General features: G+C 40.0%; 1 protein-coding gene across 1 annotated transcript in view; it reads right to left on the bottom strand.

Annotated features, from left to right (window-relative positions):
- Positions 1-294: 294 nt before the first annotated feature.
- Positions 295-16,914, bottom strand: part of LOC145396747 (splicing factor 3B subunit 3-like) — a 37,609-nt gene continuing 20,989 nt past the window's right edge. Inside the window, exons 6-10 of the mRNA XM_080270032.1 lie at positions 14,730-14,895; positions 12,880-13,092; positions 11,758-11,907; positions 9,436-9,633; positions 295-505 (exon numbers count right to left, since the gene is read on the bottom strand). Coding sequence (XP_080126158.1) covers positions 365-505; positions 9,436-9,633; positions 11,758-11,907; positions 12,880-13,092; positions 14,730-14,895 — 868 coding nt within the window. The 3' untranslated portion in view covers positions 295-364. The remainder of the gene's footprint in view (positions 506-9,435; positions 9,634-11,757; positions 11,908-12,879; positions 13,093-14,729; positions 14,896-16,914) is intronic.

The following is a 16,914-nucleotide window of genomic DNA, read 5'->3' as shown; positions in this document are numbered from 1 at the left end:
TACTGATGAAAAAAAAAAAAAACTTAAAATTTAATTAATTACAAATGAAACACTGCTTGGTCCCAAGAGGTTCAGATTTCAGTGATATACAACATCAACCACTTTAGTCTGATAACAGTTTTTTATTCTATTCTTCTATCCCCAGATGACTTTACTCAATTCAGGGGACTTTTCAAACAAGACGGATTACATATGGACTTCGCTGATCCATTAATCAATAGAGTACTTTCCGACACTAACTAAAATTGTCCAGCAGTAGAAAGACTACATGGAAAGATGACATCATCAGACTAAAGGAAGTTAACACTTCATATGTCATTATAAAACTTAGTACCAAGCAGAATACAAATGTAAGCGAGAAGACTCAGAAGGCATAACGTGTCCTTATGTCCTCCAAGCGCTTGGAGAGTTCATTGGGAGTCTTGTCCAGGTCTTCAGCAATGCTGCGCTGTTTACCGCCATCTACCATGTTGAACTGTTCACACAGGTCACCATCAATCACATTCTGACAGGGAAGCAGAGATAATATCATAGTGATTCACTAGACTATATAACCACAATGTAATAAAGGATATTATACCAAACAATTGGCTGGTCAACAGTATGAAACAAAAAGGAAAACTGACTTCCACTCCACTCACACAGAAATCAGTTCAACATTCCACATACACTTGTACAGTGCTCCAATTGATGCAAACTTTACCTTATACTACCATGCACAGCTTAAGCAGGATTGTTACGTGATTTGGCTCAAATTTACTTTACAACTACTTTTTTTTTTTTTTTTTTTTAAAGGCACTTCATCATTTACCTAATTCTACAAAATCTAATCTTATGAAGCAAGTACAGCAGACCCTTGATATGCGATGAACCAGTATGCAATAAATTTTTTATATATATATATACTGTATATATATATATATATATATATATATATATATATATATATATAAAATCATTTATACGACCATTAAGATCCCATACAAAGCCTTACTGGTCAAAATGTGACAGCTATTCTCTCATCTTAACTGCCAGGACCAACTTGCCTACCCTGGGCTCCTATGCTCCTCCTGGGGCAACACAGGATTAGACGATGAATGATGAATGAAACAATCACCCACATGCAAGTCTACAGTCCTCAGTTTGTTCAAGATGGAATTGTACTACTCACTGTAGGGTGTGTTAGTGTCAATGATGGTATAAAAGTGTGGTGTTGGACTTTAAGCGGCAACTGAAATACAGTGCAGTGAAATTACCAGTTTCGGTGAGCTTTTTTTTTTTTTTTTTTTTTCCCACTTATTTTTTGGGGAAAGCACCAAGTGAAGGGCACTGACATGATATAACTATTGGTTTTGGCAAGTTTGAAACATGTTTTTAGATTATGCTGGGTGAGTCACCCTTGGCTAAAAATGTATCCCAACAGAATCCACGTTATCACTGACCTGACATACAATAAGCTGCTGTGCAGTGTACTTTTCAAATGCATTCTCACTGTAAAACATGGGCATCCTGTACAGGCACAATAAGTCTATCTATCTATTGCCAGACGCCTTAATCCCATACAGGGTGGCCACAAACAAATTGTCTCCACATTGCCCTGTCCCCCGCCATTTCATTGCCCTGCTCCCAGCTCACATCCCCCTCTCTCATATACCTCTCCACTCCATCCCTCCATCTCATCCTTGGCTTCCCCCTCCCCCTCTCCCCCACCACCTCACTCACATACACACCCCTCGTCAGTCTCTCACTCTCCATATGGCCAAACCACCTCAATGTGTTTCTCCTAATGCTTCCTATCACATCCACATCCACACCACAATGCTCCCTCACATCCTCATTTGTCAGTCTGTTTCTCCATGTGACTCCATATGCTCCTCTCAAACAACTCATTTCCACTGCTCTCACTCTTGCCTTGTGTCCCTCCAACAAGGTCCAAGCTTCGTTTCCATTCGTTAGAGTTGGTATCAAAATACTGTCATAATAGCTAATCCCATAATACCCCTCTGGGGCAGTGGGTCCCCAGCTCAACAACTGTAGTCCAGGTTATTAAAGAGTAAGATATCATACATGTTCTGGATTAAGTGCCTAGTCTCAAGTACCCATGTCCTATAGAAGATACAGTAATATGAGACTGGATGTTAATGCTGTTAACTTCCTATACTTATGATGTAATGTTATGAACATAGTCAATGATACAAGTATAAAAAACATCTGATTAACTATATGAAGATGTAGGGATGGCAACACACCAAAAACTACTGGAACAATGATGAGGCAGTAAAATGGCATGTAATCCCATCCCGGCACTTTTTTTTCTTTCTTTTATGACATACCAGTACTTCCGTGTTTTGCATGGTTGGTTAACGGCTATGCCATTATCAAGATACTTTTCGGCTGCACTTGTACTATACCATAACGGCAGATACTGAAGTAAAAAAATACACACACACACACACACACACACACACACACAAACTGTAGGGATGGAATTGCATGTTGTTTTACTGCCTTGACCTTGTTCCGATAGTTTTTGCTGCATTGTCATCTCTACAACTAATACTTTTTTTTTTTTTTTTTTTTTTTTTTTTTTTTTTAAATACTGATGTAGTGCTGCTCTCGGGCATCTGCCCTTTCCTCTCCTCCATCTTTCTTTCCTTCCATCCTCTTCTGTCTTTCTCTCCTACAGTCTTTCCTCATCCTTCTGCCTATGGGTGACTTTACACTCCCTCTTCTGTCTTTCTTTCCTTCATTATTTCTTCTTCTTCTGCCTGTGGGTGACTCTACACTAAGTGACAAGCCAAATGTTTTCTTGTACACCAGGAAACCATTTACTACGCTGGGTGGTAACCATACCAAATTTTGATGTCTGGTGGATTAGTGGGTAATTACTGCGCTTCAATTGGATTGAACCAGTGAAGATTTATATCCATGGGGTGGCTGGGGTTTATTGCTCAGGTAATGCCACTCAGGGATGAGTGTGGCTGGTCACTCTCACCTTAAATGTCAGGACCAACTGCCTAGCCCTGGGCTCCTACACTCCTCATGGGGCAACGTAGGATTGGATGATGGATGGATGGATTTTACTGATTTTTTAAAAAGCCTCTATGAAGAGTTGAGATGAAGGATCAGAATGGAATGTATTGCTATTGTGATGAGGAGGGATAGACTGGGATGGTTTGGGCATGTTGTGGGGATGGAGGATGACAACTGGGTGTGGAAGGTGAGAAGTGTGAACATCAGGGGAAGGGATGTGAGAAGGAGACTGAAAAAGAGCTGGAGCGAGGTCCCAGAGTGTGATCTCAGGAATAAGGGACAGAATAAGCTGGCTGGCAGAGATTGAGCAGCGTAGAGAGCCACTGGTAGGTGATGACCCGGGCTGATGCATGCAAGCATGTTGAGCCTTTTTATACAATTTAAAAAAATCCTTTTTCTGCTGCTGTCGTTGTTGTAAGCGTTTGTAACTTATGAGCTGTAGCAGTGAAGGGATTAATGAAGACTGACAAGTCCACTCAGTTCTGAAAAGTCTCTCTTGAGATAAATAAAATTTTCTTCAAGTCCATTCAGTTCTGAAAAGTCTCTCTTGAGATGAATAAAATTTTCTGAAGAAAATAACAAGGAGCATTGAGATCACAACATCCACACTTTGTGATCAATCTATAGCCAAGCTTTTGAACTAGCTCTGTGACCCTGACCTCTGACCAATTGTTCTTAAACTTGAAATATTTCATTCTTGCCATACCATGACCCCTCCACTAGGCTTGACTGAAAATGGATCAAAAGTGACCTACTCCTATGACCCTGACCTTTGTCTGTATTGTTCTCAGATGTGAACAGTTTCTCTGACTGACCCTTAATCATTGCACCAAATTTAATCCACTATGAATTACTGTAAAACTTTTTGTTAAAAGAACTGAAAGTCTGATACTAAGTTCCTAAATTTTGAACAACTGTTCTTCAAACTGAAACACTTCACCTTTGCCTCACTCTCTACCATTCACCAAGTTTTGCCTAAATAGTATGAAAACTGTCAACCTATTACCTAAGCCCAACCTATTACCTTACACTTTTTTCAGGCAACATTTACTGCAGTGCTTCACAACAGTTTTTACTTCATGACACATCATTCAATTTGCTGGCCTCTTGCTGCAAACGAATGAAACATCTAAGTGTCAGAATTGCATAAAATTAATTTTATTTTTGGTATCAAATGATGACAGGCAACAACAATAATTAAGTGCACAGGTACTGTGTATTTAAAGTAAAAAATTTTAGTGTTCCAGGAATTTTCAAAATCATGATATAAAGATTATGTTAAGTGCAAGCAATGATATGCAAAGTTTACTCCATGTGGGATAATTACCCAACATAATGTTTCCTCAAAAGATAAACAAAGGCTGTTTTACCGAGACAGGTTACGTGAACAAATATAACACATTTGTATTTCCAGTACCAAGTAAAATAATAATTTCACTGAAACTTTTTGCATGAAGTATAAATTAAATTTTTTTTTTAACAAAATAAATATGATATTTTCAAAGAAAATTAACAATAACTTGTGTCTATTTTATGGAGCAGAGGTGTTTAACCCATTAACTGCTCTATACAGCCTGGGCTGTTCCAAGTGCGACTGCTCAATACAGCCCTGGCTGCGCAGGTGAATTTCGAATATAGTGCCATGGTGACCAAGGCCGACCCATGCAAGCATGTTTGAGCCTTCAAAAACGAAACCGAAACCAAAAAAGTTAAAGAAAACGAAAACCATACATTCCAATAGGGAATCAAGCACTTCGATGTTCATCCATGGCTTTACCAAGGTAAATATTGAACTAATATTTCGTTGCTATATACTTTGACATGTGTTCTCTCAATTCCTAAGACAAAATTTGGCCTTTGGGAAATTTCATTTTTACTCCTATGTCTGCGCACCACAGACACCTCCAAAAAACCGCCATGCGCAGTTAACGGGTTAATGTCTGGTTCTGTTACATTATTTAAAAAAAAAAAAAAAAAAAAAAAAAAAAAAAAAAAAGTTACATAGGGGGAAAAAAAAAAAAATTCATTTAGTGACTTCCCAGACGACCTATTTTTGATCTTTATACTGCAAGTGTTAACGCTGACAAGCTTAATAAACACAAATACGTTGCTGCAAATGGCATCGGCACATCAACAGCACACTTGGGGACAATTTGATACAACCGGTATCTCTTTTCAGCTCCATCCAAATAAAAGTATGTCTTGGGGTGCAATCCATCCATCCATCCATCATCCAATCCTACATTGCCCCATGAGGAGCGTAGGAGCCTGGGGCTAGGCAGTTGGTCCTGACATTTAAGATGAGAGTGACCAGCCTCACTCATCCCTGAGTGGCATTACATGAGCAATAAACCCCAACCATCCCTTGGATATAAACCTTCACCAGCTCAATCCGACTGGAGCACAATAATTACCCATTAAACCACCAGGCGCCAAAATTTGGTTATATGTTTACCACCCAGCGTAGTCAATGGTTTCCTGGTGTAAAGGAAACCATTTGGCTTGTCACTCAGTGTAGAGTCACCCATAGGCAGAAGGAAGAGGAAAGAATGGAGAAATGAAAGACAGAAGAGGGAGTGTTAAGTCACCCATAGGCAGAAGGATGGGGAAAGAATGAAGGAAAGAAAGATAGATGAAAATAGAAGGAAAGAAGGATGGAGGAGAGGACAGGGCAGACACCCAAGAGCAGCACTACATTGAGTGAGTGGATGGTGAGCGCCCCCACCTACCACAAAATGTCACTAAATTTAAGTTTGGGGTTTCGTATGCTCTTGACATCCACAAATTCCTCGTGTGCCTTCAGAGACATAACTGACTGATGCTTCAGCAAGTGAAGCAAAAGGATCACAGAGTCACACTGTTCTGTATGAGTTTCTACTATAGCATTCCTTCCAAGAGAACAGCTCACTGTCAAGGCAAATTCTTAAAATACTGTAGTAGCACTAAAATTTAAATAACATCATGAGCCAATGTTCCTAAATGTGCAAGAGTTGCAAGGTCCAAGAAGCATTATACTGAATGTCTCATGCATGCAATCAAAAGCATTTTACCAATGTCCAAATGAGACAGCTCCTGGTGATGGTTTCATAAGAAGCCTATTCATATTACAAGAACAGCCGACATAAAAATTAAGTTAACTCTAATACATCTTCTTACCTGTATGTACTTCCAATAATTAATTAAGCCTATTATGCTCTTTATGAAAACATTAATTTCCAATAATTGCTGCAACCGTTGTACCGTGGGGTTGGCTGCACCCCGGAGGAGGAGGAGGAGGAGGAGGAAAGCAAACAGCAACAGACCTTATGGTCCTTTCGAGGCTGCTTGTTACAGAGAAAACTATGACTACAAGAGCTAACTCTACATGCTGAAGGATGGGGATAGTAAAGCAAGAAAGCTCCCCCCACCCCCAAACCCTCTAGGAAAAAGTGAGAAAAACCACCATGCAGCATGGAAAAACTGACATGGAAATTTCATACGAAATACTGGAAAGGAAAAGTCACATTCTATAATACTGTACTTTGTCTATAAGCTACCCAATTGAGTAACCTGAAAGAGTAAGTAATCAAATAAACTAATAGTTACGGCTTGACATTATAAACCGGTACAATGAGTTAATGGGAAGTCTGTGGACATAACGTGGAAACTACACACTCCACAATGTAGATGTTTAGGGGTGGTGCGGCAGCCTTGCCTGGCGCTTTTAAGGTAAGCAACAGTCACTCAGGCCCTAGCTCCGTTCACTCCACTGAGAAAAGGAACTCTCCCATGTGGGACAAGTACACAAGTTTCCTCCTGATGCAGTGATCCCTGGTACATTAAAAAAAATCCCAATAGTGGTCACTTGACTAACAGGGACCCTCACTGATCCACAGCCCATCACAGGTCGAAAGTAAGAGTAGTGACCATTAACTCAGGGCTATCTGTGTAGATCCTAATCTGTGCTTATATTACTTTATTGCATTTAATAAACTGATAAATACATGAAGACGTGATGCGACACTATGTATGGGTACGTTAAGTTTATGGGGTGTCTTGTAGACAGGAGGGGAATGAGCTTACACGTAGCTGGTAAAAGTAAGTTATTCGGACAGAAACTCAGTCAACTGAGGATTTTCATGCAAATACTTGTCTATTTTGTTTTTAAATGACTTAACTGAGATACTGTTCACGGTATCTGAGGGTAATCTGTTCCAGATATTTATGACTGTTGAAGAATTATTTTGCTTCATGGGTTCTGAAACGCTTTCCCATAATTCTGCAGCCATTACTCCTGGTTTGACTCGACCGGTCAATTTCAAAATATTTATTCATGTCTAAGTTGCCATATCCCTTCATGATTTTGAAAACTTCAAACAGGTTACCTCTTAACCTGCATTTCATTAGACTACATAAATTAAGTTCTTCAAGGCGTTCATCATATGATTCGTTTCTCAATCGTGGTATCACTTTTGTGATTCTTCACTGTATTTTCTCCAATTTTTCTATGGCCTTTCTGTAGTATGGACCAGAACTGCATACAATACTCAAGATGGGGGCGCACTAGCAAGTTGTACATTGCATGTATGGCTTTTCAATTTGAACTCGAAAGTTCTTGCAACAAGACCCAACAACTTGTTAGCAACTTTCATCGCCTCAGTGCACTGCTTACTCAGTGTTAGGTCATTTGTTATCATCACACCAAGATCCTTTTCACTGTCTGTACTTGATAACTGAATATTAATAATTTTGTAATTCACATGGATGTTGTTATTTCCAATATGAAGTACTTTGCAATTTTCAATGTTGAATTTCATAAGGCGCCTGGTGGTTTAGTGGAAAATTGCAGTGCTCCAAGTGGACTGAGCTAGTGAAGGTTTATAACCAAGGAGTGGTTGGGGTTTACTGCTCACGTTAATGCCACTCAGTGATGAGTTAGGCTGGTCACTCTCATCTTAAATGTCAGGACCAACTTGCCTAGCCCCGGGCTCCTATGCTCCTCATGGGGCAACGTAGGTTTGGGTGACGGATGGATGGATGAATTTCAATTGCCATTTTTCTGCCCAGCTTGCCAAAGTGTTCAGGAGGAGGAGGAGGAGGAGGAGGAGGAGGAGGAGGAGTTGTTGATTGTCCAATAGGGTGTTTTGTGCTGTTTAGCTACTTCAGGAGGTGTTTGGGGTATCTAAAAACATGATGATTATGGGTTGATGCTTAAAAAAAATAATTATTTACCTATTCCTACACTCCTCATGGGGCAACGTAGGATTGGTTACCTATTTACTTACTATGTAAACACAATAAATAAAGTTTACCATAACTATTTATGGTAAATAGGGTATGAAATTTTGGCACCATAACCAAGTCTGTGACCTTCAAAAATAGTTCAAGGCCATTCATAAATGGTACATGTATTTAGATTAACCTAAGGTAGTTTCTTGTGTAATATCAACAAGATATGAAGACAAAGGTGTGGAGGAGTGCATAGGTACATTTTACATTTGTAACTGGCTAACTGTATGCTTAACTGTAACCAAATTCCTCTCAGATAACAGGAGGAACCACAACTATATTTCTGTAAAGTTACAGCTTTACAGCTTTTGTGGGTTTTTCTAAAACACATGACAATGAAAACACTAAGCAGATCTGAATTTGGTACTTTCTACCAGACTAAATAGCAAAATATTTGGCAAAATTCTTAGCAAACTTTTTTACCACGGGATATTTCAACTAAATAGCTATATCTCAATTAGTTCCTGAAATATTTCAATCTCAAATATGCAATTTTTGCACCAAAAATGACAGTGCGACCTTCAAAAAGAAGTAAAGGTCATTTATATTTGGCACAAGTACCTGGGTTACCCTAGGATACCTTCCTGTATAATACCATGAAGATCTAAGAAAAAAAAAAGAGCTAAATAAAATAATAATAATACAGTACTTCCAAAAATTTGGCCTTTATTTGACGAAGCTTAATAATACCTCCATGTCTGGGAGATGCAAATGAACGTTAAGGCTTATGGGCACATCGGTGCCATCCCTATCCCTATGTAGAGTCGACCAACACTCCTGATACTGTCTACTACAGTAATGCCCAGTTAATTCAGACTAATCAGGGGAAAAGCCACTCCATACTAACTAATTTTACAGATAAACTAAGTTCCAGAGGACAGGACCACACACCATAAACCAAGTGACAGTTCTAATGTACAATGCTGAACTTTCTTTTCTCAGCCTATGGTTCTATTGTAATGCACAGTAAACACTATAAAAAGTCTTAATTCTTATTAAATTTACAATACAGACAGTAAAGAAATTGTCAAAACAGCAATTATGTACAAGATTATGTGTACAATGTAATACAGCAAAGTGTTTACATATATATATATATATATATATATATATATATATAAAGTACTGGGTTACCTTGACTGGGAAGAAATACGATCTGAATGAGAGGTGGTCGCGTCCACAAAGAGGTGGGTGTTCAGAACGCATATGCATCTCCAAGTTCTGGAAGAGTTCATGATCCTCCCTCGATGTGAATGGTACCAACACACCCACTGTCCCACTCAGTGTTGTATATACCAGAGACTCACTGCCACCAGGGATCAATGTTGCTTTCTGAAAACAATTCCATCATCATTATCATCCTGTATCTATCAACTTACAATATACATCACCCAATACTTTACTGTCCCATTAGGGGATCCAGGGTATGCTGCTGTCCACACATTTTAAGGCGCGAGTAACAAGATGCTCATCTCCAACTACCATTACATCAGAGAATAAGAGAAAAAATCAAACCATTATGGGCTATATTCAGTTGAGTACATTAACTATTCCACCTAATATCAAAGTGATTAAATGGTTACTACCATTCGTCAATTCGTTTCATTTAGTTTATACAGGCTCCAATATGCTTGCATGTGTTGGCCTTGGTCACCTAATGGTGGCTCTCCATGCTGCTCATCTCTTGCAGCCTCCCTCTGCAGTCCCTCATCCCTGAGGTCACACTTTATGACCTCTTCCCATGCCTTTTTCAGTCTACCTCTCACAACCCTACCCCCAACGTTCACACTTCTTACTTTCTACACCCAGCTGTCATCCCCCATTCGCTTCACATGCCAAAACACTGTAGTAAATGATTTTCTGTGCTACAAGAAACCACTTGGTTTTGTCACTCACTGTAGAGTCACCTGAAGGTAGCAATACATCAAGAGAGGATGGTGTGATACCACTAACCACAACAGACATAAAGTCTTAAGTATACTATGAGATACATTTGCTTTCTGGTATTCCGTCAATTCATCATCAGATGCCTTACTGCCCCATTACAGGCTAAGCTTTCTCAGTCCACATATTTAAGGCAAGTGACTAGTGGTTTCAACTAACTTGGCCCAGATTTTCATTCTCCTGCAGCCTATTCCATGTAGCTAAATGCCAGAAACAGACAATGCTATGGGTCTACAACATTTCCAAAGCACCTCTTTGTGATTAACATCAAATTCTAGAGTTAATCTATTATTACAAATCAGCATTCAACATCTAGAGGTGGCACTTTTAGGCCACATTAGAGTAGAATGAGTAAAGCCACTTTTCCAAAAGTGACACTAAGTGAGCAATATACCCCAGTCACCCTTCAGATTTCTACCCTTATGGGCTACATCCAGTCGGAGAACTTCAATGCACTACACCACTGGGCATCAACTATTTGGCAAGAATAAAGAGTAAATATATGAAACTGTATGCTTTGTCTTGCTATTGATACTGTAAAGGATGTTCATGCATCTTATTCCCCCACCCCACCCTGCTTGGATGAAATGTTAATCCACCAATGATGCAACCTAAACAAGATAATTACCGGTATGTAGCCTTTTGGCATCTCTTATGCCAAATCCTATGTTGATTAACCAATTTTTCTATTTCAGATAACGTTTTCTTCACTGATGTGGGTAGGTGAAAATGAAAAGAATCAATTAATATGACATATCATGGCAATCACTTTTTGCACCGCTAAAGAATAAACCAATTGGGTTGCCAGGTACCTCAATCATTCTGAAAATTTTGTCATATGAAAATGTAACCTGCCAACCCAGGATCACAATATGATACCCTGTGGTTGTCCCTTTGTGATGAGAAAAGTGACTGCCATGATGCATGAGATTCATCTATTCTCTTTCACTCACCCATGTCAGTTTTGTAAAACTCAATATGACACACACACACACACACAAAAAAAAAGTTAATAAACGTAAGATCTGACATGTGATATATCAAAAGGCTTCACAAATATATTCTGTATGGGGTAGCATCATTGTGTGGATTCTCATTTTGTCCCGGTGTGGAGACAGGGCCAAGGTACTTGTACAGTCACAGAAACAATTATCTTCCCAGCTCCATCTGAAGAAAACTTACAACTGGCAAAATACAATCAAACCCCATCTCTACCAGTGTGTGTTTCAGATGCTTTGATTTTTCACTAAGTATTCGTCAAACTTTGGGAAGATACTTGTGTCTGTGCCTGTACACCCTGTGTATGGTGCTATAAGACCCGTAATGATGGCAATAATTTCACTCGTAACAGGAGGTGTGGGAAACTGGATTGTGTTAATGAAATAAAAACTGATGAGGAGGAGGAGCAGGAGAAGAACAATAACAATGAAGGATGATGATAATGACAATGAAAATACAGACGGCAGCGTTGCCAATGATGATGGTGACAATGACTGACAAGACACAACATACCTCAAGAGTATTGACAGTCTCGCCAACATGGAAATTTGCCACAACCTCTGCCTTTTGAGATGCACCATTGAGAAGCCCTCGGTCCCACAGTGCTTTGTTGCCTGTTGGATCTTCATCAACGTCATCAGTTATGTCTCCACCCAACCTCACCTGGAAAAATAACAACTTTACAATACTTCCATTATAAATTACTCTCATGAAACTGAAAAAACAGAACTTAAACAACTGCTCGTGCTATTGGAGAGATGCATCATCATCATCCGGACCTCCTTCCCCACTCTAGGGCAGGGTGAGAAGTAGCAATGTCCAGACAGCCCAATTTTGCCCAATCCAATGGGCCATGCTTCCATTCACTCATCATTCAAGCCCCAGGAAACCTGAATTTATCTGATACACATACAGTACAAGAACATCATCATCATCATCATCATCATCATCATCATCATCATCATCACATCATCAACCAGACCTGCTTTCCCATCCTAGGGAAGGGTGAGGAGTCTTAATTACACAATAACTGCACCTAATTTCACCATTTTTCTGGAAAGAATAATTATTTTTTCTTCCTTTTTTGGCTTCAAGCCTTTGTGTCTTTCTTCTTTGCATTAAAAGATCACCGTTTTTTACATTCTTTAACTGCAGGTGGAGGAATGAACCATCCACTCACTTGATGTACTGCTGTCTTCAGGTAACTACAATGATTGGCAAGCCAAATGGTTTCCTGTAGCTCAGAAAACCTTTTACTACTGTAAGCTGGGTGGTAACCCCATAACCAAATGACACCTGGTGGTGTAGTAGGTCAAGGAACTCCAATTAGATGAGAGCTCTTAAGGATTTACTTCAAGGGATGGTCGGGGTTTACTGCTCATATAATGCCACTTGAGGAAGAGTGAGGTTGGTCACCCTTGCCTTAAATGTCAGAAGTGAACTGCCTAACCCCAGGCCCTTATGCTTATGATGAGACAGAAAAGGATTCGATGATGATGAATGGAGTTCCACTGTTACCTAAAAAGTTAATCTGGCAGTCTGCTCAATTTGCTTCACCAGCTGTATGGAAAATGGTTCAATATTTTAAGACACATCATGGACATTTCATAACTTACAGTACAAGAGCACACTTACCACAGCCACATTGCCAAACTTGTCAGCAAGGGAAGCTGTGTCGTAATCAAGGAGGCAGGAGGTGGTCACCCAGCGCTGGTTTGTGTCGTCAACAAAAATTATGAGTTGGTTCTCCTGTCGCTTATATCGCACCACGAAGAGCGACTCCTGCACGTCACTCACAAACACCCGTTGGCCCCTCGCTTTCATGTCCACAATCAAGTTAGGGATGTGCTGTCACATATCTTTATATTAGTGATAAGGTTCTCATTGTACAGGGAGATAAGAGAATATTTTAACCCTCTGGATCCAAGGATTTCTATTAAATGGGCACAAATTCTACTGTTAAATAAAATTCCAAGAGGCAACAATACCACAGAATAATTAAAGTATTTGAGATACTTTCATAGCTGCTGATTAACAGACATCTCTCAGCTGGACACACACTTCCAATGTTAACCCCAAAACTGCGACTTACACTGCTAAATGCCCACCAAGCAACAGTAAATTACATCTTGAGTCAAGGGAGAGAGAAAAAAAAAAATCCACACTTTGCTTTAAGGCCAACATAGGACTAATAATGATACTGATCCTATGATGGCATCTAGAGTTTTCTTTAGCTGCTCTCCCCACCTGTTCATGCTGTATATTTTGATGAAGTCCCCCACAAAATTCAAAAATTAAAACACATGCCCTGATGGCAGTATTGTAGATACTGACCTAAAAATTGGCACACATTTACTTTAAAATATGGTCCTCCATCTCATCATGCCAAAAACTGTCTGTGAAGGAAACTTTTAACAGGACCAAAACCCTTCAACTTAGCTGCAAAATGACTTGCTACAAGAGATACTGACTGTACTGTATATTGGATATACACACCCTTCAACATGTTCTCCTTCATATCAAGAAATTAATACAGGCTTCCGACCGCTATAAAATCTATACTTTTTGCACACCACAAGAAGGTCAGGATTTCCTAATGCTGCAGTTTAGGGATTAGTCTTACTAAAATACTATACACCACAATCGCAGTAAAAGGGTTAAAACAGTCTCTCTTTTCACTACCTCTTTCACCTCTTTCACTACCTTCTTGCTTACACTGTACAAACATACCGTACTACATGTATCACTGTTATCTCTAGACTTGATACCTATACTGAAGTTGCAATATATACTAATGGCTACATCATTATTATATAACATAAAATATACAAAAGAATATTAAGGCAGCCACCAAGTGGTTAGTGAAGTGATCTGATGTCTAACAAGATAGTATAAAGATGTGTATTTTAATAAAACAGATTTTCTGGCTTTTATTTCTCACTAGATCTACCTGCAAGTCACAAAAACACCTCTCAAAATACCATCACCTCAGTCCTGAACCAGACAGCCCTAGTTATGGACAGTGGGTGTTAGAAATGAAATGGTGATGTGAGAATGTATGGGACACAGAAGGACTGCTGGACTCCTTGGGGAGACTATTGTCTATGCCCAGAGTCAGATACATTAAAAATACAGAATATATAATAATAACAGTGATGATCTTGATAATCACAGTAATTTAAAAAAAAAAAAAAAAAGTGAAGAGATGTTACAAAGTCTCTTAACTCCCTGAGAATACAGCCCTAAGTGTACTTCACAGCTCAGCTTCAGGCAAAAGTTCACCCAGTATTTCATCTCTTAAACTTCTTACTTTCCTCTGCTGACAAATATTCTGGGTACAGAGTGGCTTAGTATGTTTCTCTGCCTACACATGACACTTTGATGTGATGTTGCAGAGGATGAAAGTTACACACATCTTAAGTGAAAAACAAACAGAGAAACATTACGCAAATCTAAGACCCTGACTGTCTATACAATGCCCTTACTTTGTTCTCACACTTTCTCAGCAGCTTCTTCTTGCCAAGGTCGTATATTCTGAGCAGGCGACCAACAGCCACCAGGACGCGGCCAGTGTACGAGACAATGGATGTGGGGATGTCCTCTACTTCGGTGCGGTGAACGAGCTCAAGGGTGTTGCACTCACTACCAACACTGTCACAAAAATAAGTCAGTCAGTACAGACAGTTAAGAGCACACAAAAAGTGCTTGGTCAGCAAATGCTAAGTAAGTGTGGTACTGCAAATGAGAAAGTGACAGCATGGTGTGATGTGCAAAAGAAGAATGTGGATGGAATGCATGCTAGAAAGGAATTCAGATTAAGAAAATGGGACTTTGTTGAGTCGATGAGGAATTTGGGAGGAATTTGAATGTAAAGTGGAGGGAATGTAAGGAAATGTTCTGGAAGGAGATAAAGAGAGTTAGACAGGGCGATAAAGAAGTTAATAGGGGAGTGAAAGATACAAATGGTAGATTGCTAGTGCAGAAGGAAGAAAAGTGAGAAGATGGAGTGAACACTTTCAGGAACTGTTAAAAATAATGTGAGTATGAATGGCCGCAGAACTGCTGGGAGAAGGAGGGTGGTGAGAAGGGTGGGAGAGATCAGTAGGACAGAAGCAGCAGATGCAATGATGAGCGTCAAAATGGGGAAAGACCCAGGAATTGATGAGGTGTGTGGTGAAATGATGAAGCATGGAAGAGAGACAGTATCAGAGTGGATATGGAAGATGTGAAGACTGGCCTGGGAGGACGGAAGAGTCCCAGAGGATAGGAAGTCAGGTATAATTACTGTATTTCCTTGTACAAAGGAAAAGGGGAAAAAGAAATGTGTGGTAATCATAGGGACATCTGTCTTCTTAGTGTAATAGGCAAAGTATACGGTAGGAAATAACAGTGGAATTACTTGAAGAACCGGGAGGTTTTGGGAAGGGAAGTGGTTGTATAAATCAGATAATCATCCTTAGGTCTCTGATGGAAAAGTGTCTAGAGAAGGGAAAGAAGTTATATGCAGCCTTCATGGATTTGGAGAAAGCATATGACAGAGTGGACAGACAAGGAACGTGGAAAATATTAAGAATATGGAGTAAATGGAAAGTTGTTGAATGCTGTGAAGAGCATGTATAAGGGTGCTAAGACTGCAGTGCGTGTGGATGGTGAACTGAGTGAATTTTTTTATCTGAATGCTGGGCGGAAACAGGGATGTGTCATGTCTTCATGGTTGTTCAATCTGTGTATGGATGGGGTTATAAATGAGATACAAGGTAGAGCAGTGGATGTTGGAGTGACCCTAATGAGAGAGGGCAATGTTTGGAAACTTCCTGTATTGTTGTTTGCAGGTGATACTGTACTGTTAAGTGAAGACAAAGGGGAACTGCATGGCTTGGTGAATGAGTTTGGGTGTGTGTGTAAGAAATAGAATCTAAAAGTGAACGTAGGGAAGGGCAAGGTTATGGTCTTCGAGAGAAATGAAGTCACTGAATGTGCAGTGAGGCTGGATGGTGAGGATGTGGAAAATGTGAGGCCATTTAAGTACTTGGGTAGTGTGATGAGTAAGATGGAAGTTTGGAGGATGAAGTGCTTGAAAGGATACAGCAAGGGAGAAAGTGGCTGGTTCTTTGAAAGCTATCTATCTATCTATTTACCTAGGCTGCTTCTCCCAAGGAAAGGGAGGTAGCCGAGACAGGACGACACACTGCCCGTTTACTCATCCATTCAAGTACGTTCATTTGCATCTTAGCCCCAGAGGGAAGAAGGGACAGATCCTCACAGCATCACACTGCACAAGGGTCAACTGCGCAGTGCAATCAGTGACATCCACAGCAGGACCCGACAGCAGAGCTGGTTTATCCCTGCCGCATCATAATAGACCCATCCCCTTACCCGCACCTGACCTGACTAGCTGATCAGACCAAATGCGGGAAAATATCCCCTCAGGGCTGCGTCATCATTTATTCATTCACAATTTCTCTCCATTTATTTCTGTCACACACAGCCACTCTTCCTTGCCCAACAGACATCCCTCTCGCATCCAGTGCTCTCTTCACACTGTCCATCCATCCTATTCGTGGTCTCCCTCTCAGCCTTACACCTCTCACATCAGATCTAGTTATCTTTTTCACCAATCGCTCATTATCCATTCTCTCCTTATGCCCAAACCATCGCAACACCCTCTGC

The sequence above is a fragment of the Coenobita brevimanus genome, chromosome 39 (assembly GCF_032717465.1).
Source record: "Coenobita brevimanus isolate Jiangsu-jjx chromosome 39, ASM3271746v2, whole genome shotgun sequence".
Classification (NCBI taxonomy): Eukaryota; Metazoa; Arthropoda; class Malacostraca; order Decapoda; family Coenobitidae; genus Coenobita; species Coenobita brevimanus.
This window is presented reverse-complemented; position numbering and strand designations above follow the sequence as displayed.